Source organism: Pieris napi, chromosome 22 (genome assembly GCF_905475465.1).
Source record: "Pieris napi chromosome 22, ilPieNapi1.2, whole genome shotgun sequence".
NCBI lineage: Eukaryota > Metazoa > Arthropoda > Insecta > Lepidoptera > Pieridae > Pieris > Pieris napi.
The window spans coordinates 6,217,879-6,243,031 of record NC_062255.1 but is presented as its reverse complement, the minus strand read 5'-3'; the positions used below and the strand labels follow the sequence as shown (position 1 = coordinate 6,243,031).

Below are 25,153 nucleotides of genomic sequence, written 5' to 3'. Positions count from 1 at the left end.
ATTACTTTAAATGCATACAATGCATGGCTGCATTTTCGATTGATTACTCAGATATTTTTTAGTTTAATGATGTCATTAATACGTTATTGGTATGTCAATTGTCGACGCGTTTAGGCCAAGCTACTAGACGATTTACGTGTCGTAAATATTTTCAGTGAAAAAAAGTTACTCATTCCGCTTGCGAACCAAAATGAAACGAGAAACTTCTACCGCTCGCTGTTCTGTGCCACTTGCCCACCAGTTGCTGACTTTCAGTTGCAACAGCTCCTCCTCCAATCTGTTCACCATTGCATTCTTCATTGGCTGAAGCACCTTGAGCGTATGGGCCATTATCAGGTAGTGAAGGATATAGGAGCATATCTAAGATGGCCGGCCTAGATAGGTACCGGTAGATAGAAAAAATATTTTTTTCTATCTACCGGTACCTATCTATAGACACTCCGAGGTGTCATGCTTAGACTATTAGTATTATAGGTGTATATCTTCTAATATAAATTAAATTTGACCTTCTTATTAATAAATCAATTTATTTCCTCTACCTATGACAATCGGCCTTATAAATTTGGCTAATGAACAGTGTTTGTGATACTTGATGTCGTGATAGACATCAATATAATTTAGTATGAAGCGGATATATTCAGCCGCATCGTCCAATTCATAAAATGCAATAGGATCAAGTGATTGGGACATGGCGGAACTCACAACCTGGTGGCAAGAGAAAACCCGGCTGTGTAAGTGGGATAGAGTTATCAAGGACCAAAAAACAATAGGTGTTCGAAGTTGGACGCAAGAAGCACGAGATAGACTGCCATGGCGAAATATACTTGCGGAGGCTAATGTCCACAAGGAACTGTATAGCCATTGATGATGGCTATGACGATATGACGATGATGGATATATTCATTTTCCATATAGGAATGGAAAATGTAAAGCATATTTTTATCTTACATCTAATTTGATGCCTTGGTAAGTATGTCAAGTGACACAAGAGCTATCCGAGAAATCATTTTATTGTTCAAGTAATGTGAGAGGACAGCTGGTTCGTTTATGATATATATATAATAAGTATTTCACATATGAAGCTTTAAATCAATTTATAAATTTGTTTTCAAATTAGTTGTGTCTATGAAACTATGAAAACGCCATTAGCTATAACCTAATAGGTCTGGGCCTCAGATTTCTGTACCTGTTTTGTGATCATTTGTTTTTATAATTGTCAAGTAGGTGATTAGCCTTCTGTGCCTGACACACGCCGTCGACTTTTGTGTCTAAGGTTGAATTTAGTCTCACGCTCACCGTCAGCGCTCATAGATCAGCGCGTAGTTCATCAGCGCTGAGGCTCAGCGTGGCTCGTTTCAGTATCGTACTGACCGCCTTACTGTACAGACGAAGACCAAAATGCGGAGTGTATTCGTTATTGCTGCTTTGTACTACCTAACTCGACCTGTATCCACTTCGCGATTTGCTGTACACGCCGACGACGTCCGCTCTGTTCGACACTACAACGCTCACTGAAACCAGAGGCTCTCTAGCGATCGTCAGCGCTGACCACCGTGCGCGCTGATAGCTACGCGTCATTCAAAAACGCTTCCTAGAAGTTCATATATCTCGATCATCAGCGTCGACGATGCGCGTGCGGTCGGCGTGAGACTAAATTCAGCCTTAGACATGCCGGTTTCGTCACGATATTATCCTTCACCGTACGTGCAAATGCACATAGACAGAAAGTCCATTGGTACACAGCCACGGTTCGAACTTACGACTTCAGAGTTGAGAGTCGCACGCTGAATCTACTAGCCCAACACTGCTCTAGCAGGCTTTTTTAGCAAAAAAAATAATTGGAATTAATATAATGAAGTTTATGGTATAGCTTAGTCTACCATTCGTGCTGTAGTTGTAATTCAGTAATTAAAATAATATCAATTTATTTTTCAATATAATGTATCATTAAAATACTTTCTTTGATGTTTATATTTGGCGCTAATTAGTAACCAATGGACCACCGATGTTTTAATGAATTTCCGATGTTAATGAGTTGAAATTTAACGATCAATCTTTTTGAAGTGAAACTTCTTTAGGCGGATGAGGGTAAATTTTTAGGAAATCGTCACGAAGATGTGCAGCGTTTTGGTCGAAGAAAAGGGAGAGAGCGATTGAGACCGATGGAGAGACAGTGAATTTCCTTATAGAGATTCTATTTTTAGAATTAAAATTTCGTAAAATGTATTTATGAAATATTAGTATTTTTTATTTTATGCAAAATAGTTTATAAAAAAATAAATTTATAATCAGTATTAATTTTCGACACTTAATATTTTAATGAGAATTAAATTCTTTTAATTCCTAAAATATCTTAATTTTTCCCTCCCTTTAAGTCTCGGAAATCTAAAGTTTTAGATTTGTATAAATATGAACAAGACTTTAAAGTTAGCCAAAGAAATTTACCTTCTGGCGTGTGTACTTTGTACGCACGCACTTTTTTATATATATTTTATTATTAAGAGGGGCTTTTCTTCTACAGACTTCTGGTAGTCTGATATTTTAAATATACGAGTATACCTATAAGTAGCTACAGATCAATAGAGGCGATTTGTTTAAAGGTGGGCACTGACCAACGTTACGAGGTGTAATGTAACACGTAACACAGCGAGCATTCGTGCAGTCAGTACGTCGTGTTAAGGTCGATTTACATCAAACGAGCGAATGCTCATTCTATCCCCACTACATCAAATTCTTCTAGTGTAAACAGGCGTAGAGCATTCTTTCGTTGTTCTTAGTGCGTTCGTAAAGATTCTATAGAATATTCTAAGAATGCTCGTTCGCTTGATGTAAACGGCGCAAGAGCGCGCGAACAGTTGCTTAGAGCGTTCTAGCGTGTTCGGACGTGCTCGCGCCACTGAGCGGTCTTTTCAAAGCGTTCTTGTGTTCTAGCGATTGTTTACGTATCTTATCGATTAAATTATGGATTGGTCTCAAGAAAAATGTTTATTAATGATAGAAGCCTACCGTAATTTCAAATGCCTGTGGGATCCGACGTATGAAAACTATAAAAAAAAATTTCGATGGTCAGAGATAGTAAATGATCAAAATCCTCCGGCGCCATTCTACAAAAGTTTCGGAATTGTCCACTTTCTTCTTGTTTTCGCATATCCGTCATTGTTTCACCTACATTATCCAGTGTCCTTCGATGCATTAAATTTGTAACCCACCAACGTCTCTTCCTTCTTTTATTTTTGAGTTTTTGCGACAAAATAATAAATGCAGCACTTGCAGTAATGATATCGCTGTCAGAGTCAGACATAACGAAGCACTACCAATACTAACCACAGAATTGACACGAATGAGCAAAGAACATTCGATCTAGCTTTTGTTTACACTAAAAGATTACGAAAGAATGCTCTTGTTCTAGCTCTAGCTCTATGTTCGTTTGATGTAAATCGATACCTCTAGCTTTCGTTTACACTAAAAGATTACGAAAGAATGCTCTTGTTCTAGCTCTAGCTCTATGTTCGTTTGATGTAAATCGACCTTTACGGGGAAACTAGCGAGCAACGAGCCGCTCGATGCTCGCTTTGCGTGCTCCACCCGTCTGTCTGTTTTTCGGCGAATCCTTACTGTTACGCGGTTCACTCAATATGCGACGCACGTCGCGAGTGATCATGATTATGATTTTCTATAAATTGTGTCTTTTTTAAGTACTTTTGGTCCAATAAAATTCACGAGTTGTTCAAAATCGATAGGAGACCATAATCCAGTAATCATTTGGTTTTTTAAAATTGCGATCAATGACAAACCATCACATACGCCTCTGTTTTTAAAAAGTTTGATGTCCAGTAACGTTTTTTCTTCTTCTTGATTTGGATTTGGAAACAATAATTAAGTAGAATCAAAGATACCAACGCGTCCTCGATGTCGGCCATCTCGTGAACACTGGCGGCGAAAGCGGAGCACAGAGTTTTGACAAGCATGTTACGCCGATTTTAAAACACAGCGTAACATGCTCGATGCGTAACACGCTCGATGCGAATGCTATATTACACCTCGTAACTTTGGTCAGTTCCCACCTTAAGAAGTCTCACGAGTTCTCTATGATTCGAAATGCTATTGACCAATCACAATCAAAGGAACGGGCTGTCGTTTCGTATTTTGTTTAAAATTCTCACCTCGAAACCTCTGACCAGCCACGCTTGAAATTTATAACGATTGGTTAAGTGCGAATATATTTTTCGCGCCGATCATTATTTTATTTATCCATATTGTAAAGCTGTCGTACTGCCAAAAGGTTCGTGACAATTTATTAATGTAGATGATGTGATAATCTGGGTACAGTGTTCGAGAATAATTAGTTCAGTGACGTTTTTAATACATTTTGCCGATTAATTTAATTAAGAGAACACAGCATATACATAAATAGTAATTTCAGTCGCAAAGCGGTGATTTAAATGTTGTTCAATAAAAATGTCGTGATTATTGAAACATATAGGTTCAATTTAATATTGAAGGTTTCCGAAGAACTGGACTTTATGTTACAAATATTTTGTTTACACAATGCTATTACATAAAACCAACAGTAATTTTGTATTTGGAATTTTAGCGATATGATGTTTCTACAGACATAGACAAAGATCATAGAACGGAAAAACATTGTCTCACATTTTTCCGGAGCTTTTTATAACAGGCTATGAGGTTTCTGATCCTGAAACTCACGTTACAGTGAAGATAAACCAAAGAAATATAAAAGTAATCAAAAACTATTTAATCTGACATTGAATAACTCAATAATGTTTATGAAAACCACTACAAAACCGCTCGTGATGAAACTTAGACTGTTTCTGAAGTTGAATCACATCTCGATATGATTTTCAGTTTCTGATAAATTACTGAACCATACACTTACATAATTTAACACGCGTTTGGAAGACTATGTAGTCATCATACTAATATATCCAGAATAAGACCACATACATACAGATTAAACTGAAATCAGCTATTTCTTGATTTTATAACCAATGCTTGTACACATCCTCCGCACTAAAAGCAACGGAGGTGTGTCAACTCACTCCAGGGACTCTGATATTCAGAGAAGCGAGTAAGCTATACCCACTAAAACCACCTCGGGTAGTAACAGAACGACCGCATCAAACAGAGCCTCAAGTTCGCTTTCGCCGGGACCTCAGCGAAATAGCCATAAGTGTGGTCTAAGTGGCAAGAGACGATTGAACCTTCTCTTTCTCACCCCTCATACATCTACCAAAAGGATTCTTATCCTCTGTCTCTTTCTGCAGACAGTAAGCGGTTCCTGAAGCCATTTATTGAAGATTCGAATAAGTCTACTAAAAAACTACTCCAGAGTCAAAAACGTCTTTTACTACCGTATATACCTACTACTATACTACTACTACTACTATACTATACCGTACATAACTATTTTGCTGATCGGCCATTAGGTGTGTTGTACAATTTATTGCGCAGAGACGATGAGAACTTGGAGAAACTGATCGTAGATGGTAACTGAGAACACGTGGCCGTTCACCAACCAGATGGACCGATCAAGTGAAAGACTCATCGTCCCCAAAGCTGTCATAAAAGAGGCGCTGGACAGAAACCGGTGGAAACATATACTTCGCTCGAGATGTTTCCTTGCTGACCACGACGCTCAGATATGACCTACCGACAGAAGAGAGAGAGAGAGAGAACTGTTAAAAAAATAAAATATCAAAAATATGTTTATTATGGAACATAAGATACATGTATCACTTATTCCACATCATTAAATTTGAATTTGTAGGCATCCCTACTCATCGGCAAAGAAGACAGAGGGTGTAGGCCGAGAGAAAAAGCCGGAGTAAAAAACTCTCGGTACTCTTTTAAAATAGCAAATGATCAAACAACACTTATTTTAAAACAAATATCGCAAATTAATTAGAAGTAGCCTGTCTAGCACTAGTCCCAGGCCCTTTTATCAACTAGATAATCGTTGACTTTATAGTAAGCCTTTTTACACAGCTTTTCTTTAATACATTTCTTAAATTTATTTTTAAGATAGTACATACAATTTGATTGACGTCAGTGATTCTCCGTTAAGATTAATTAGAGAATACTAAGTGTACCTCGAGCCGGTAACAACCCGTTATAAATAAATCAAAACCAGTTGTTCTATTTAAACGGAGTACGCGTCGATGTCCTCGGTTTCAAGTGGAAGTTAAATGACGAGGCCTTTTAAGTATTACTACACATGGTTTAGCACTTTAGATCATCTTAGTTAATATCGGAATATATAATTGGCAGGAGCTACTCTCGGGTAGTTGGATATATGATATATTCGGCGTATGCCGGCCGGATATTCTACACGAAATCTTGTGAACTAACAATGAATTTGACGATTCATTGGTCTAGTGGTTAGTACCCCTGACTGCGAATCCATGGGTCCCGGGTTCGATCCCCGGTTGAGACGAACATCGATGTGATGAGCATTTGGTGTTGTGCTTAGGTCTTGGGTGTTTAAATATGTATTTATATGTCTATCTATCTATAATATGTATGTATATCCGTTGCCTAGTAGCCATAACACAAGCTTCACCAGCTTAGCATGGGACTCGGTCAATTGGTGTGAATTGTGACGTTTATGAGTATACCAATATGATTAAATAAATTTAATTAAAATAAATTTGCCTAATGCCTGACGCTCAACCATAAAAACATAGGTTTACACACTACACTACTAGAATTCATCGTGTGCGCAAATTAATGCTTATTCATATGAAAGACATCCCAGACCTAAAAATTACGCCGTGTATGTGCTTTTATCTTCTGAGTCGCATTCTTCATAGCTGTAGGTCACCTCACTGTAAGGTGCCTGCTGCCAAGCTTTAGCCCTTAGCGCAGCTTTTATGGGGAGACCCGTGAGAATCGCGACTTGCTTTTATAAAATTGCTACAAAAATGCGAGACCATGTATCCGGCTCAAGCTATTCGGCCAAGTAGCTTGAAGATTATTCGGCGGATGGCCGAATATACTATCTAGTATCTTGCAATATATATAGAGATAAAATCTTTACAGACATTAAATACATATTTTAGTTATCATTAATATATGTGCTTGATGTATTGAACCAATTTACCAATTAAACAAACGAAGATTGACAGTAATTGAGGGTTTTTAATTCGTTTTAAAAATAATATTAAGCAATTAAAAGTAACACGTTATCGCTTTCGAAAAATTGCAGAATCATTTGTCTTGTATTCCATTTAATGTCAGTTTTAAATTTTGGCGATTTAAATTGTATTATTTTAATCGCCGAATCGAATATTATACGAGTATTGTAAATTCGATTGGTAGTGCAGTGTTGGCCTAGTGGCTTCAGCGTGATACATCCCTGAGGTCGTAGGTTCGATCCCCGGCTGTGCACAAATGGACTTTCTGTCTATGTACGCATTTAACATTCGCTCGAACTGAGAAGGAAAATATCGTGAGGAAACCAGCTTACCATAGACCCATAAGTCGACGGCGTGTGTCTGGCACAGGAGGCTGATCACCTACTTGCCTAAAAGAACAAATGATCATGAAACAGATCCAGAAATCTGAGGCCCAGACCTAAAAATACCTATTTTTTTATATTTATTATGTATACTGTGTATTCAAATTGCATAGTCGTTGTTTCTTGGTAGTGAAACTGAATTTATGTGATAGAATCGATATTGTGTACACATTTATAACTCTTTGCCCTCTAGATATAAGGCCTAATGTTTATATGATTATTTTGTCAAGATGTTTAAACAATTTGACTTGTCAATTTAAAATTCGAATCATCGGGCATATTTGAATGATTTGAACTTATTCGGTAGGATCAAAATTTAAAAATGGAATGAAATTATTTTAAACCTTGTGAATGTATGGATTCTAAATTCAAACATTTCAATGCTTTTATCATATTCAGTAGTGTCGTTTAAACATTTAATAAAAGAATTCCATATCATTTAAACTCTGCTCATAAATAAATTCTAAATTCAAATATGCACACATTTTTATTCACATAAATTTGTTCACACCTTCGGTACGATTTCAATTTAAAAATAGAATTCCATATTTCTCAAATGCCGTCTGTTGCTATGGAAAAGTTATAAATTATTCCCACACCATATTAACACTCTTGAAAGTCGGCAACAGAGATCTAAAATTAATATAATTACTATAGGTCTGTATAATTGAAAATGTATGAAACCTGTTGCAGTACCGTCATTATGTCGATGTCGAGCTGCAGAGGTCAGAAAACCGCAAATTACACCGTACATATATCAATGATTTTTCTTCATCTCAACCGTTTGCCAAACTTGTAAAAAATTAATGAATACTTTTTATGATTTAATTACTATATTTGGCACAACCTAACCAAAAACACAAAAGATGTCTTATGAAACACAACTCACATATTCTCAATTTTTATAGCAATTTCATTATTAACTTGTTACATGGGATTTATGCCCTATTTAATTTGAGACGTTCAATGAGACTAGTACCAGCTTGGGCAATCGTTAACCCACTATCACTTGGTTACCGTTATCGCCCGTTATCAGATGGGCGACTGTGCTAAGTTGTCAAAGCTAGAAGTCTTGATGAAGACAGAAGATAGAGAAAGTGTTATGTAGGTAGGATACTTCTCTTCCTAATGCTAATGCAATACTTGAAGCCAAGGAATTTAGATAATTTTTGTTCTTTCTAGGGAATAATTCAAATTATGTATTACTCATTTTTTCTACTGCTATTTTAATAATAGAACAATAATCGAAGTGTACATAAACAAGTGACTGGCGATAATTTGTCTGTTATATGCGAACCAATAATGCTTAGCTCATAAAATATGATAAAATATATGTATTAATCATAGGGCTTCAGTGGCACATAAAATAATAAGTATAATTGTAGTATATATAACATATATTTATATGTATAAACTTGTGACTTTAAACGATTTAATAAAAGTTTTGTTTTTATATTTATATTGAACAGTGTTGGTCTAGTGGTTTCAGCGTGCGACTCTCATCCCTGAGGTCGTAGGTTCGATCACCGGCTGTGCACCAATGGACTTTCTTTCTATGTGCGCATTTAACATTCGTTCGAACGGTGAAGGAAAACATCGTGAGGAAACCGGCTTGCCTTAGACCCAAAAAGTCGACAGCGTGCGTCAGGCACAGGAGGCTGATCACCTACTTGCCTATTAGGTTGAAAAATTATCATGTAACAGATCCAGAAATCTGAGGCCCAGACCTAAAGAGGTTGTAGCGCCACGGTTTTTTTTTATATGTTGAATAAATGCTTGCTGCGTATTTAATGGTAAGCATCACGCCGTGAGCCAGCTACAGAATTACCTACTTACCTATAAAATGAAAAATGATCAAAGGAACACTGTCCTTACTCAGTAACTTACAATAGCGACTGCGATACGGTTCGTTACGTTTTTGAATGCAAGATCGATTTAGATTTTAATAGTAGCGCTGCTGTCGGAACTTTGGAATCGCACGGAACAGAAACTCCTTATTGAGATCGGTATCGCTTTGGCAAGTTACAGAGTAAGGGTGCTGATCTAATATGAGGCGGCAATAAGGGTTTTAGCACCACTGGCAACTTTATGACGATATCATAGAAGTGGAATCTTTGTTGGGTTACAATAGACCATTTTTAGTAATGCACGAATATTCGGTTAACTTATGAATAAGTTGACCATAAATTACCAATTTGGACATAGCACTGATATTGAATTAATAAACACAGGGTTCCGACTGTTTGACTAGCCGGGCCAAGCCGGGGTGTTCGCTAGTATAGTCAGGCAATTTGATAACATGTTCAGATAAGGGAATTATGTGAAATAAAATTAATAAAGATAAATTATGAATTATAAGCATAATAAATAAAATAAAAAATAAAAATAATTAAACGACATTCTCCTTGCTGCGTCCGACGGATTGAGTGATTGCTCTTTCAACTTATCAAAATTAAAAAAATTAATATACGTCAACGTGTAAGACCACCAAATTATAGCACAGAAATAATTACCAAGCAAAATAAATTATGTGTAATTATAGTGAGATTTCAGATAAAATGTCGAGCATATACGAATTCTTTAATCGAGTTGTTATAACGAACTTTTAACTCAATTTTTAAATGTTATTGTATTAAAATCAAATTATAGGTATGTTTGGTCGACATTATAAAGACCGCTTAACAAATTATATTATGTGTACACTATTTTTTGTACAACGTAATAAAAAACACAATACACACACACACGTATACAGTTATAACACATTGTTAATTTTTACTTAAAATAATATGATAATTAGGTTTGTTTAGTCACTAATAAATTTAAATTTCGGAAAAGTGTTCTTCATAGCAGTCTACTGTTTACGAAAACAAATTTTGTCTGAAACGCCATCTATGGGGTAATAGCAGTACTAACATTAATTTGCGATGGAACTGTGTGCTGTTTATTGCTATATTGCGTCGGCAGGTGGCGCATATAGCATGACTTTATTCTTCAAAACGTGGACTTGTTTTTATTCAATCCAAACAAACATGTAAAATGAAAAGAAATCTCATTTTTTATATATACAAAACATTCCATACCTCTTTTCTGCATCATTTTATCTTTCTTTTAGATTTTCAGTAGAATTTGGTTTAGTATATGGAGATCATTTCTTAATATTTTTAACATTGTTGAGTTATACAGATTTTAAAAGCCAATTGTTATTTTCCTCTCATTACGTAGGAAATTTTTAGCTTCGACAGTCAGCCGTCAGTCAGGTTTATGGCTCTAACATTGGCAAGGCTAAACTCCAGTGGCGTATTCGAAAATAGAAATGGTGAAGCATCATGAGCTATTTACGCTTAATAAATTTTAATGGCCACAATTGCTTTTAATTTAAAGACCTTCAAATATAAGATATCATCTTAAGAATAAAAATAAAAATGCATATTAAATAGTGGTATTATTAAAGTGGTATTAGTGTAAAATATTTTGTATAATTATCACGTGAGTTTATACTTTATACCAACCGAATCTCATACAATTTTTATCTTGTTTTTTATCATGAAATGCAGCAATTATCAAAATTTTGACCAATGTTACGTAGTTGGGTGGATAAAATTATTTTTAAATTTTTTGCCTTGCCGCAGCTTGGCTATGATTAGCATAATAGCTATTGGCTGGAAGGGACACATAAATATGATTTTTTAAGTAAGCCCTGTTTGGACACGAATTTCACCGTATTACAAGACAACCACAGCATACTATCTAACATAGCTAATGTTACTACGCTACGAAAGTGGTCCTACATAATCAAAATCATAGATAATTTGAAATAAGCGTAGGATCATACAAGCTGAGGCTCATTTGAACGCAAAGCACACTAGTAGAGTAGTTAAAGCGCGTCGTGCAGCTGAGGCATACGTTTAGCGCACAAAAAATTCGCGATATAAATCACGACAAAACTAAAACGTATTGAGTGAGTTCTTTGCAAAGAAGCATTCCAATTTGTGATATTATTGTGTACTTTTGCTATTATGGCTTTGTTATTTTGTTTAATTCTCTTTATTACGGATTGATTGGTTTTTTATTATAAACGAAAATATAATGCCAAGTGCCTATTGATTTTTAATTTAGAATCACAGTGACGATGTATTCGCCGATTTAACGTTTAGTGCATTGCAAATATCTAAGTGGTTATTTAAATAGTCCGAGTAGCTGAACAAATGAGGATAAGCGAATACAAAGTCATATTTTATTTGATTTTACTATTTTAATCATTTCGAAACTACCTGACACAGGTTACATACTACCGACGAGCGTTTGTGGTTCTTATAAGAGTGAATGAATCAAGAGTTGTGTTCGTAACTAGTGGACCATTACCTATTTGGAAAATAAGCTTGCTTAATATATAAGATAAATATATAAAAAGCAGTTTAAGTAACCACAAGTATCTATTCTCTACGTGATCTCTTAACGTAACGCATCACCGACTTCCGATACAATAGAGCCTTCGACGCATTTCCGGCTGCTTATGCCAGGTTTTTCTAATTCTATTTTTAAATCTGTTATGCATTTATTTATGCTCGATGGAAACTTATGTTTCATTTACTTTAATACGGAAACAGAAACAAAAAGTAACAAAAAAACTACTAAATAGCTACTGTATTCCTAAGAGATTTCTTCTAGACCTCGTAGATTCGATTTGATTTAAAAAATGTATCGAGACACAGTATAAATAATACTATTTATTAAATACGATAAAAATTTAAAAAAAAACTGTCTAATTTAGGAGTAGAATAAGTATTTTTTTAAATTAAAGAAAAATGTATTCTAAGTAAACGCGATTAGTTATCCTATTTTTTTATAAAACTGATTTGATAATTATAACTCGGGTAAACTTGGAATATTATGATAGTAAAGCGTTTAAAAAAAGACATTTTATAAATGAAACAAATATATCCCATCAACGAAACTTAAATACAGAGAAATTATTCATGAGTTGAAAAGAATTACGCAATTGTTTTATTGTGAGTCTAATATGGACTCTCGGTAGTAAATCACTTAAGGAAAAAAACAATAAACGCGATGATAGCTTACCTACTATCCAAGGTTTAATTCAAGATTCTTGTTTAAAGGAGAAAATAAAAAGAGACATTTAACAAGACATGAAGGCGATTTTAGTATCTGGAAATCAAGGCATATTATTAGTATATGTACTTCAAGAAAAGAGCGTACGATTCTTAAATGGCCGACAACGCAATTGCGAGCCTTCTGGCAGTGTGAGTTTCCATCAGTGCACATGCTACCTTACATTGGGTGAGCCCCCTGTCCATTTATATAAAACAAATATGACAGCTCCTGAAACAGCCATATATTTAACTAGCTTACTCGGCAAACGTTGTTTTGCCGTGTATATTATTTCTATAAAACGTTTTTTTAGTTCAATAAAAATAACTATCTACAATAATAAAAAATAGGGATTGATCGTAGAGGGGTAACATTAGGGGTTCTATGTATTTTTGTATGCTGGATTATAAAAAAATATATCTAAATAATAAAAATTAAATTTTATGGGTTGAACACCACATCACAGACCTACTGAATATGCATAAAAAATTTCATAAGAATCGGTCGAGCCGTTTCGGAGGAGTATGGTAACGAACATTGTGACACGAGAATTTTATATACTAAAGATTATTAGTTAATATTTAATTTAATACAGTCCATCAATTGTTTTCATCAAGAAGTATGTTAATTATGTCTAAGAATATATAGAGATACTTCAACCAGTTATTTCTAACATTGAGACGTATCGTTACAAATTAGTGTCAAGGTTATGCAAAAGAAAGTGTTTGATTATTAAGAAGTGCACTTTTTTTTCAAGCATTTTGCATGGTCAGAAATGCCTGCCAGTTTAATAATTACTATTAGTTTAATAAGCAATGTTAGCCTAGTGGTTTCAGCGTGCGACTCTCATCCCTGAAGTCCTAGGTTCGATACCTGGCACCAATGTACTTTCTATGTGCGAATTAATCATTCGCTCGAACGGTGAAGGAAAACACCGTGAGGAAACCGGCTTGCCTTAGAACCAAAAAGTCGACCGCGTGTGCCAGGCACAGCTGATCACCTACCAGCCAGTAGACTGTAAAATTATTATGGAACAGATACATAAATCTGAAGCCCAGAACTAAAAAGTTTGATAGTTTATTTGTACATTTCAAGGACAGATCGTCAGTACTGATTTAATCCTGGCTTGGTAATCGGGCGAGCAAAAGTGAGGTCTGCTAGCGATCTGAATATATGTAATATGCAATAGAAGGTTATGACGAGGATATGAAAGGGTTTGACTGAGGTGGTTCAGCCACACATCGTCGCTGTAGAATGATAACCTCGTATATCAAAAAACCTTTTATTTTTTATTCTTAGACTTATGTCATTTAACTGGTATAATCATGAAGTAATAACTTATTTATGTTATTAATAAATAAGTCCTTTTTACCACCCAAAACTATGGACAAAAACACATAATAATATTTTATCGAACATCGAAATGAACTTTTTCGTTTCCTGTAATGTTTGGTTCTCTGGACATACGAGGTTATTATTGTACAGCGACGACATAGATGGCATCCAAGTAGACCATACATTGCTAATGTGGATGAAGAGTGCTGGGATAGTAGACCTCTGGCGTTCCAGTATCAAATCCAGCAAGTTAAATCATAATATATATGTCGCAGCCAACTAGATTAATTAGCCGTTCAATCAACAGCCTAGCCGCTTAACATCACCGTTTAACTAGCGGCCTGAAAAATATTCTGCTTGTTGATCAAACAGCTAGGCGACTTGGATCGATGACGTTTCATTACTTGCCTAGTCTGTTGACTGTTAATTTAAATTTAGTTCCACTTTCTGTCATCTAGACTAAGCTAGCCTCGGCAAGGGGTCGGCAAACCACAACTTTGATGGTGCTTTCCAAAGTTTAATGAAAAAAAAACAATGGAAGAGTGTAGTGACAATTATAATGTGAATTTAGCTGTGACTGACTCGAGCAATTTAATTTTTGAAGAAATAATTTTTTGTCAGATGTTTCATCTTTTTATATTTCTGTCACATGGTCACTCTATCGTACGAAATACAAATGGCCTAAGCATTAGCCGGCCAGTTTATTAAATGTTGCCTGAATAGCTTTCAGGCCGCTAGTTAAACGGCGCTGTTTAGTTAAAGGCTAGGCTGTTAATTGAACGGCTAATTACGCTAATTAGCTGCGACATTTATATTAGGATCGTTGCAAGTGAAGGTCTGTAGTCTCTGCTCACTTTAGAAATTAGACTTGTGTATAACAAAACATATTAAAACTTTATAACAGTATAATAATAAAGCAGTGACGCTAGTACCTTTTTAGGTCTGGGCCTCAGATTTCTATTGCATGATCATTTGTCAATCTAAAAGGCTAGTAGGTGAACCTTCACCGTTCGAGCGAATGTTTAATGCGCACATTGAAATAATGTTCATTGGTGCACATCCGTGCATCGAACCTACGACGTCAGCGATGAGATTCGCACGCTGAAAGCACTAAGCCAACACTGCTCAACTTTTTTAACAGTATAGATAAAGATTTAGGATACTTTATCATTGTTCGTTACGCAATCACGCAGCCATTTTCCTAATGGTTTTTCGTGTTTTGTCACGATAACGTCAAACTTCATAAATAGCATTAGCCTAGTCTGTCAACAGGCTAAAAAGGCTTATGTGACGTCAGGGAAGCAAAGAATATTATCTACCGTTTTTATGATTTCTAATTTTTTGATAACGTCTATCGGTAATTACTCATGTGATAAAAGTGACCGCTGTAATCAGTGAAGTCACGTCATTGAAAATTTTAAGGATTTTGAATATTCTTGCTTTATTATTCCGGCTGTGCACCAATGGACTTTCTTTCTATGTGCGCATTTAAAGGCCGATTTACATTATCTTAGTGTTTAGGAGAGTGCTTTAGGATAGTACTTTAGTTGAAACATGTAAACGCTACTTGCTTTAGTAAACGCTACGCTAAAGAACTTGCCTTTCAAGTTGTACTAAAGCACTCTCCTAAACACTAAGATAATGTAAATCGGCCTTAACATTCGCTCGAACGGTGAAGGAAAACATCGTGAGGAAACCGACATGTCTTAGACCCAAAAAGTCGACGGCTTGTGTCAGGCACTGGAGGCTGATAACCTACTTGCATATTAAATTGAAAAATTATCATGAAACAGATTCAGAAATCTAAGGCCCAGACCTAAAAAGGTTGTAGCACCACTGATTATTATTATTATTGAATATTCTTAGTTCAAATAAAATAATCGACGACTATGTGAAGCTTTGTTCGGTCTAGAACTGCAAATTCGAACGAATTGTTTTAATTAAAAATATCGTAACAACATTTTCCGATAAGCAAATGGAGAAGCGGAAAAGTTTTCTTGAAATCTAAGCTTCAAAATATGCGTATTATATATATAGTTGTTGTTATCTATAGTTTATTAAATTAATACACTCAAGAGATATAATTAAAGTAGAGTCATGGGCGGGCCCACGAGTTAACTCATTTAATTTGTTTCCTTTCTCTACAAATTATTTGAAAAGTATTTTGAACTGTTTTGTTTATAAGATACAATATTTCATAATAATACAAAAGTTTGCTATACGCAAAGATATTAATGAAACAAAATCTATGAATTCCTAGAAAAGCTTCCATATTTTTGGAATAGTCGCTTCGTATTTCTGGGCTCTATTCCAATGTAATATTAACCAGGTCTAGGACACTTCGAATTCTGTCAATCTGTGTTCACCTGTATATTATTTCTGTCAGTCTATGACCGACAACAGACATACAAATAATATAACAATTAAATTCATTAATTTAACTAGTAATTCCTCGTTTTTGTCTAAATTGTAATACAATGTACTTTAAAAGAGCGTAAATAGTGTTTAGTTTTTACAAATATAGGTAATCTCGATGTTTTGCTACGTTGCTCAGAGATTAAGACCTACAACGCACTAGCGGCTGGCCGCAATGCGGTGTGCCGCTGCGGCGGGCCGCACATCGATTATTATATGAAACCGCACGATAACAACGCACTGACTTGCGGTCAACCGTCAACCGCTCCGGTTGATCTGGAGCTGCGGCGAGCCGCACCGGTTGAATGATGCGGCGCGCCGCGTCCCCTCCACGCACTCGGCGCGGTTAGCCGTCCTACCTACGTCATCACATATAATTATTTAACAAATGTAAACAAAATATTGTAAACCTATTTTAAAAGAGTAAAAAATAAAAAAATTAAATATGTTTATTATGGAACATAAGATACATGTATCACTTATTCCACGTCATTAAATTTGAATTTGTAATATTTCAAGAAGCACTGACGAGTGACGATTGCGGCAGACCGCAATAGGACCGCAATAGGGACGGTTAGCCGGAATACGGCAGGCCGCTACGGCGGACCGTATATACCGCGGCCCGCCGCAGCGGCACACCGCATCACGGCCAGCCGCTAGTGCGTTGTAGGCCTAACGCTCATATTGAATAATAACGTAGTCGTGGAATTGGATCAACAAGTTTCTTATATTAATTGTTCCGTAAATGGTAGACCAATTTGTACCTACCTTTATAAAACTATTTTTTTTTAATAATTAATTTTATACAGAAAAGATTTTTAATTTCTGGTCCCAAATCGCATACCTTAAAAACCTAATGAATTGATTTAGCAAATAAAATCGCTAATAATTGTTAATTTACTTCTACATATAAAAAATATGATTATATCATTTAAAATACGTCATTTATTTTTCTTTTTTAATTTTATGGTTTCTAATTCGATACACTCTTATATTTTCGATACTAAAATCACGTGTGCCCCAAATAATGTTACTCCAGTTGACCTCTAGTTTAGGCCAACAGGCAATTGACTAAAGAACTGGTTTGCAATAAATACATGACCTATCAAATAATTAATCCCTGAATTAATATTCACTGATACGAGTTTAATTAAGATTAAATTTAATCCAATTATTATGTATCATGATGAACGTGTCTTTGATCGATCTGAGGCTATAAGTAGATATATTCCAATTCTGTATTTTTATATATTTATAAGTTTCATTACGGTAATACAACTTAAATTACGTTCCGAAGACCTTATACGATAAGATTTCTTCTTTATAAACTATCTACTAACGGCCCGGTTTTTTTTCTTGCAATAAAAATCCTATATTATTCAGTGATAATGTAGGATTCAAATGGTGAAATAATTTTTAAAATTACTCGGGTTCCTATTGAGCCAATTCCTTACAAACATACTTACATACAAATCTTAATTACTTCTTTATAATATAAGTATAGAGTTTTATAAAACACTATTACTATAATTCATTAGATTGATTACTTGTAGACTCATTTTAATGAACACCAATTATTAGTGACAGACCGAATGACGTAGTGTTTCTATAAAAAGTCGTCGGAGTACAATACAGTCATTGACTCAATACCAACTGTATTGAGTATGGGTGTATTGTGAAAGAATTCTATATAACATCTTACATCATTTATGAAGCCATAAATAGATTTCAATACTTTTGAAGTTATACTTCTTTAGTCGCGTTATGAAAAATTGATGAGAGTGAAATTTTACGATGCGCGCGCACCGTGACACAAAATTATCAGTATGAAGTTGCTCACGGAAGATGCTACGGCATTGGAAATAATTTAAAAACAACATTCGAATAATAATAGAATTTATGTTACACTTAATGTAAGAGAATAATAATAAATATTTATTTATTAATTTTTCAAATTTATTGACTATAATGACTCCTTTTCCAGTCTTTGATTATTTAATTGTAATTAATTATTTGCATGCAATCAAAAACTATTTTTAATAATGCCAAAGAACTATAACTTCTTACGCGCGTACATTTTTAAAAATTTTTATCAATTGAACTTAAACTATCGGCTGCTTAACTAAAAACCCACATTAACTTATCTATCATATCGATGACACAGCTGATAGCAAAAGTACTCAGTTTACCTTCACACGGCAATTTCTACAAACGTGATGTTAAATTAAAAAACAGTTGTTCAATGTGAATCAAAATGTCGCACACACACACGGCCCACTGTAAAGTTGACCATTATTATAAACTGGAAAAGAAATATATGGACATGAAGAGGCTAGTGATGGAAAGAACTGAGGAGCTAAGAAGGAGAGACAAGATAATAGCAATGTTGGAAAATGAGATCGACGATCGAGACGTAACAATTCGATATTTGAAAAACGAAATCGACAAATTTCGACAAGTGGTCAAACCACTGACGAGACAAATGATAGACATACAAAGGAATGGAGTAGAGGTTGAGGAAGAGTGTTTAGTAATTCGATCGCCTGGTATTGAAAACACGAGGATATTACCATTAGGTGAACCAAGGTTAAAAAGGACAGCCATATCCGCTGAACCACTGTCGGCCTTTACTCAAGATTGCGAAATGAAATTAGTTAAAATAACGAAGAGTCCAAAGTAAGTATCAATTTTAGCAAATTGCCTCCATATTTCATTCAAAGCGATTGCACGATGGCGATAAATCTTTAATAATAAATACGTGCTGTGCAACATTTGTATCGTTATCCATCAATCGTGAATTTCTTTCTCAGCTATGGTTCTGTCGTATCGAGGTCGACTTGTGTTAGCTGGAGTGCCTTCGTCGCCCATTTGGTATAATTACGTTCGAACTTTATTGCATGTCCTCGCCTTTGGCTGACACGATTCATGACTTATACGAATGTGTCGTTGATTTGATGACTAACAAATGTCGCTACGGAATTTTTTGGACATTACGTCTTATGAAGGGTAAACCAGACAGTGCAGTTCTAGGTCGTTTTAATAATTTGCTTTTTAATAAATATAACGAATTCTAAAAAGTGTTGTTTTCTACACAATTTACTGAGAATTGTTAACTCATTGAATTGTTTTGACGACTCATTGGTCTAGTGGTTAGTACCCCTGACTGCGAATCCATGGGTCCCGGGTTCGATCCCCAGCTGGGACGAACATCGATGTGATGGGCATTTGGTGTTGTGCTTAGGTCTTGGGTGTTTAAATATGTATTTATATGTCTATATATCTATAATATGTATGTATATCCGTTGCCTAGTACCCATAACACAAGCTTCTCCAGCTTAGCATGGGACTCGGTCAATTGGTGTGAATTGTCTTTAAAAAAAAAAAAAAAATATGTGTATGTGTATCGTGATCGCCAGCTTCTAATTCATGTTTCGATATTCTTTCGCTTATAATAGTAAAAACAACCGTACTCATAGTCGGCTACTAAAATATGTGTGTTTTACATAGTTTATACATAAATAATAGTGCAAACCAAAAAATCGTCGTACAGTACTAATTAAGAAAACAGATTATTATTATGTATAACAATTTTGTGTCTCCAATTGATATAATTGAGCAATTTATGTTTTACGCTTTTAAATTCCGACAGTGAACGCAAATTTCAAAGGCTATTACTTCGTAAACAAAATAATAACATTTAAATATAGTACACTTATAATAATAGTAATGTTTAGTAATTAAAAGAGACTGAACACTCAGGGCTGTGCAATTTATTCCTTTAATTTGTTGTTATTGAAAGGTTATTGTCATTAATCTCTATTAACGAGAGCAACCTTGATTTTAACGATCATAATTTACATGTAAATGTATATACACTTTCCTATAATGAATTAAGTGCAGATACATTGAAAAGCAACTGTGTGTCTTCAGATATCATTTTTCTCTATTTATCGATTCATTAAAAAAATTACCTAGTGATTACTTAGGTGTTTTATTACTATATAATATGTAGAATTTTTATACAAAAATGTATAAAATGTAACGTGCAAGTTACATACTAAAATTGTCGTTATTTTTTCAGATCCCGGGAGTTAATAAAGAGCGCGATCTTGGACAACGATTTCATGAAAAATTTGGAAATGACACAGATACGAGAAATTGTTGATTGCATGTATCCAGTAGAGTACGCTGCTGGTAGTGTAATTATCAAGGAGGGAGATGTTGGCAGCATTGTCTACGTTATGGAAGGTATGTATTGTGGATAGCGCCATCTATTGACAAGTAGTGAAACTAAGCATAAAGTTAATTTCTATTATTATATCATTATCGCGACATCTAGCAGACAGTATTATAAAACTATTATTTATTATTTCGTCAACAGATGGCAGTTTGTACAAACTAAATACTTTTAGTTCATTAATTGCTCAATAGATGGTGACATTAATTTATTTGGTGTTATGTATTTTCATAGTAGTGGTTTGCCATATTTGCAGAGAAATCTAATAACAACATTCAGTTACACGATTTCTATGACCATACAAAAACATGGTACATTTATTTCAACAAAAATCGATTTATATACCTACATATAACATTGTCATAAAAATCGACGTCTTTATTAATTAATAATAAATTATTACATTATATCAGAAGTATGTTAGGCAACAGGTACCTTTTTCAAAATTCACGTCCTCATAAATAGATTTCTGTAACGTTTTTATATTTAAAAAAAATATATGAACCATAATACGATAAGGTAAAGTTCTGCACACATAGCTGTTTTTCCATAATATTAAGGTTCAACCTTCACCAATTCAACCTTCTTACATAATATTAAAGTTGCTGTTTAGTACATGAAAGTAAAAATAAAGAAAGCTTAAGAATTGCTTGCTTGTCACACTTAAGTTTTCAAGTATTTCTCTATATAACATACAAGCCGAACGTATACGTCTTGTCTATATCGAATTAGAAAGTACTGTTATTATAATATTGTTGAATTACGAAATATTTATTTACCTACATATATATACGTTCGTTAAAGCAAGCTTTTGTAAATATTACTTAAAGGCTGCATCCTTGATAAACAGAACACCCAAACAACAGAGCTACAAAATTATTATATTTGCTTATTTTTACTTTATACTTAAATATTGAATAAAATCATTTTGCCTTAAAGTTTACGATACGGCATTAGTTATTTAAAGGCCAAAGCTTATATCCCTTTTGTTCTGACTGACCATGAAGTTGTCGGTTATAAATGCAGTTTCAATTCTATGCCAAGTATGGCAAAGAATATACATATATAGTCAAAGACAATATGTTTACTTTAATTGTCTTTGATTAGTGTATACCTCCTTCTTTATAATACAGTAATTTTGGTCGGAAATAAGTTTATTTTTATTCTTGTATAAGTAAAATAAAGAATTACTAAAATCTACTGTCTAATTACTAATGTCTAATGCATACAACCTTAATAGAAATTAGACCACATATTGTATGTGACCATTAACCGGAACTAGTAAAAATCACAATTTCTATGTATTATATACGTATAGGTATATATTATTTCTGTATATTTTTACTTATTTTCTATAGTTCCAGGCAGCTCCAACTAAATTTTTAAAAGTATATTAAATTGAATATGACCCCCTTATAAATAAATTATTCTAATTTATGCTTAATAAACACAAGGAGTTTATTCTAATTAAATTAGGTTTGTTATCGTATATCGAAAACCTCTTGACCTGTCATTGACTTTTGGTCTAGATACGCGATTGTGTTTTGTTTTATTAAAGAAATAGGTTTACGTAATTTTTAATAGATTTATACTTGCCAAATTATTCCGTCGAAACTGTTAAATGGAACGAATATAGTATTATTATAAGCAATCTTCCGCCTAACATTTTACTTTAATTTTTACTCCAGTATATACGTAATATAGCTTATTAATAATTAAAACCTTGGATTCCTTTTCACTTGGCACTTTTCACAGAACATTAAACAAAACAGTGCTAAGACACTAACGTCTCGCTCACTATCAAATGTTATTTAGGGCAGGTTTTAATATGATTTTTTAAAGTTTGAGAAAATGTGACCACACTTAACACTTGTTAAAGTTTTGTATATTTTAAATAAAAAGATATTTTGGTATTGGATTAAATCAAAATTCAACTTTTTTTATTAAAAATTATAAGCGATGCAACGAGCGGCCTTATACCTAAGAAGCGATCTCTTCCATGCAACTCTAGTATGGAAATACTAAAAAAATAGACATGAAGGGTAAAGTGCAAGAAGTGCATATCCAAATGTTATAAACACAAATTATAGAATTACCAACCAACCAATTATCTAAAATAATACGAAAACTAAATAATAAAATAAACTAAAACCTAATTTCACAGATTCATGAATTGCGATGCAATACAAAAAAATTAGAGATACAAGAATTACATAAGTCACGATTGAGCAGGATAGTGGTTAATCTCAACGTCCCTTTAATTCTAAATCCTTTTTATGAAATTGGAACGTATCTTATAAAGAGTACAAAAACAATTTATTTTCCTTAATAGTAAATTCTTGGAATGTTCCTAATAATTTCGTAGAAGTGATGAAATTTCACATTTCAAAGGTAATCTTCGGTTCAGTTACGCTCACTCAGTGAACAATCTCACCCACTCTGGCCTTAATACTCAGTTGAGTACTGACTTACTTACGAAATCTAAATCCGGCCCAGAAGACGCGTCTGCGCAAGAGCCGATTTGGTATTCTTATAAAAAATATGGGTCATTAGGTACCTTAGTTGGCCGATATCTTAAAGTGAACAGAATTACACTAGTAACACATAATAATGTTTAAAATAACTATAATGCAGTTCCCAATATAAAACACTAATAAATAATAGTTAAATAAAACTAAAAAACACGCTTTTAAAGCACATCAAACTAAAAAAATAAAAATAATTCCTAATTTAGGCTGAAAATGGTAATGAACAAAAAATACTGGTATTATTGTGAAAAAGCGTGGGGCGCTCTGTGCCATTTTTCGTCTACCTATAGAGCAACTTTTTGTTCATTACCATTTTCAGCCTAAATTAGGAATTATTTTTCACTTTTTAGTTTGATGTGCTTTAAAAGCGTGTCTTTTAGTTTTTTTTAACTATTATTTATTTTTTAGTTAGTTTTTTTTTTCGGATTATTGCATTGTCATCGATCTTTGACAGGTGCGCAAAATTTGAATAAATCTGTCCGTTTAAAGTGGGTCAAAATCGAGTCCCAAGGAGTCGGTTACATACATACAAGTGAAGCTAATATAAAGCGTGTAAAAAATAAGAATAGTTCTACTGGCGCAAGGTAGGTAAGGCAAGAGACCACCAATCTAGTAAAAGATAATACGTGATATAATAACATATTCTAATAAGGTTATATATCTCTGCTGGCTAAGGATTTATATTATAATACTTAAGATACTTATTTCCCTCTTGAATTAGTCTATGTATTTATAAAACGTATTAAAATTGCGTAGTTTACCACGCTTAGACGACAGGAAGCAATTTTGTTTTACATTATGTTGAGATTAAGAACAATCCATTCGCGGTCAGAATATCTTTCCGAGAATTCAGAAATTATAAATAACACGTGTTGATTGTGTAATCACGATTGTATAATTCATAATTGTTATGGAGCATAACTAAGATACGTTTAGAAAGCTATAGCGAATTGTTCTATATTTGTTTTGTTTTCATCAGTTTGTATACAAATATTTGTTAATAGTGACGCTCTTTTTAATACGGTGACAGCTATGTTCGGGAAAACACAATCTATAAAAGTATGAATTGCATAATAGCATTTATTATGGGATTTTTTAAACATTCATACGTGTATAAGCTTTGGTTCTCGGATACTATTTGACTCAGTCAAAAACACAGTTTCTCTCACTTTGATTGCAAATGTACATAAACAGTATTATCGCAGCATTAACATAACTCTAGGATCTATTAATGTACCAATCTCAATTTAACCACTGACAAGTCGGTCCCAGTGCCTTCGTCCATACTCTTAACTTCCAATAGCTACAGATTTTTTTTTGGATTAGAATGTTGTTGGCCTTAAAGGCATTAACAGCTCAGCTCGGGCTGTTTTGTCTATTACCCGCGACTAGGCTTAGGCCGTCGCGGGGTGGTTAATCGCCTGAAGGGATGGACGCAAGCTCACTGAAGTGAATGAAGTATGGTGTAAAGGTCCACTTCCCCGGTAAAGGGGGTTTTTAAACCTAATCCGATTTTGCCGCGCGAGCGTTTTGTATGCAACTTCGATGTAGTTCTTGAAGCGCACCTTGGGATCGAACGAAACAAAAAAAAAACTCATTATTAGGATCGGGATCGGTAGTGGAAGTTACAGAGAAGGCCCTTATGTCGAAGTTGTATTAAATAATTATGCTCAATAGTCGGAAACACTTCGTCAGGGCGTTTCTGGGCATGATGTCATACAACTAATTGAAACTGCATATTGTGTCACTACATCGTCTTTGGTTCGCGCGCGTACCGTATCTATAAATTTAATTTCTTTAACGGCTCTTTCACTCGCCACAAATACTAGCTCAAAACTTTATAATATTTAGACATTACAAAGACACTTGTATCTGAGGGAATTTTTAAACTGTATTAATTTGATTTGTTATCAAATCATAGCAGTGAAATTCATAACAGTGAAATCCGTTATCATGTATGGTATGATAACGGATTTCACTGTTATGAAA

The 25,153-nt window shown here is 34.3% G+C and overlaps 1 protein-coding gene across 3 annotated transcripts in view; it reads left to right on the top strand.

The window, feature by feature from the left end:
* The window catches only part of LOC125060938 (cGMP-dependent protein kinase, isozyme 2 forms cD4/T1/T3A/T3B), a 119,930-nt gene that overhangs the window by 50,960 nt on the left and 43,817 nt on the right, over nt 1-25,153 (top strand). For 2 of the 3 annotated variants that reach the window (XM_047666062.1, XM_047666063.1), the window contains exon 3: nt 20,481-20,647. In XM_047666062.1, coding sequence (XP_047522018.1) covers nt 20,481-20,647 — 167 coding nt within the window. Of the gene's footprint in view, nt 1-18,590; nt 19,076-20,480; nt 20,648-25,153 lie in introns of those variants that run through there. The other variant, XM_047666064.1, reaches the window with a different exon arrangement.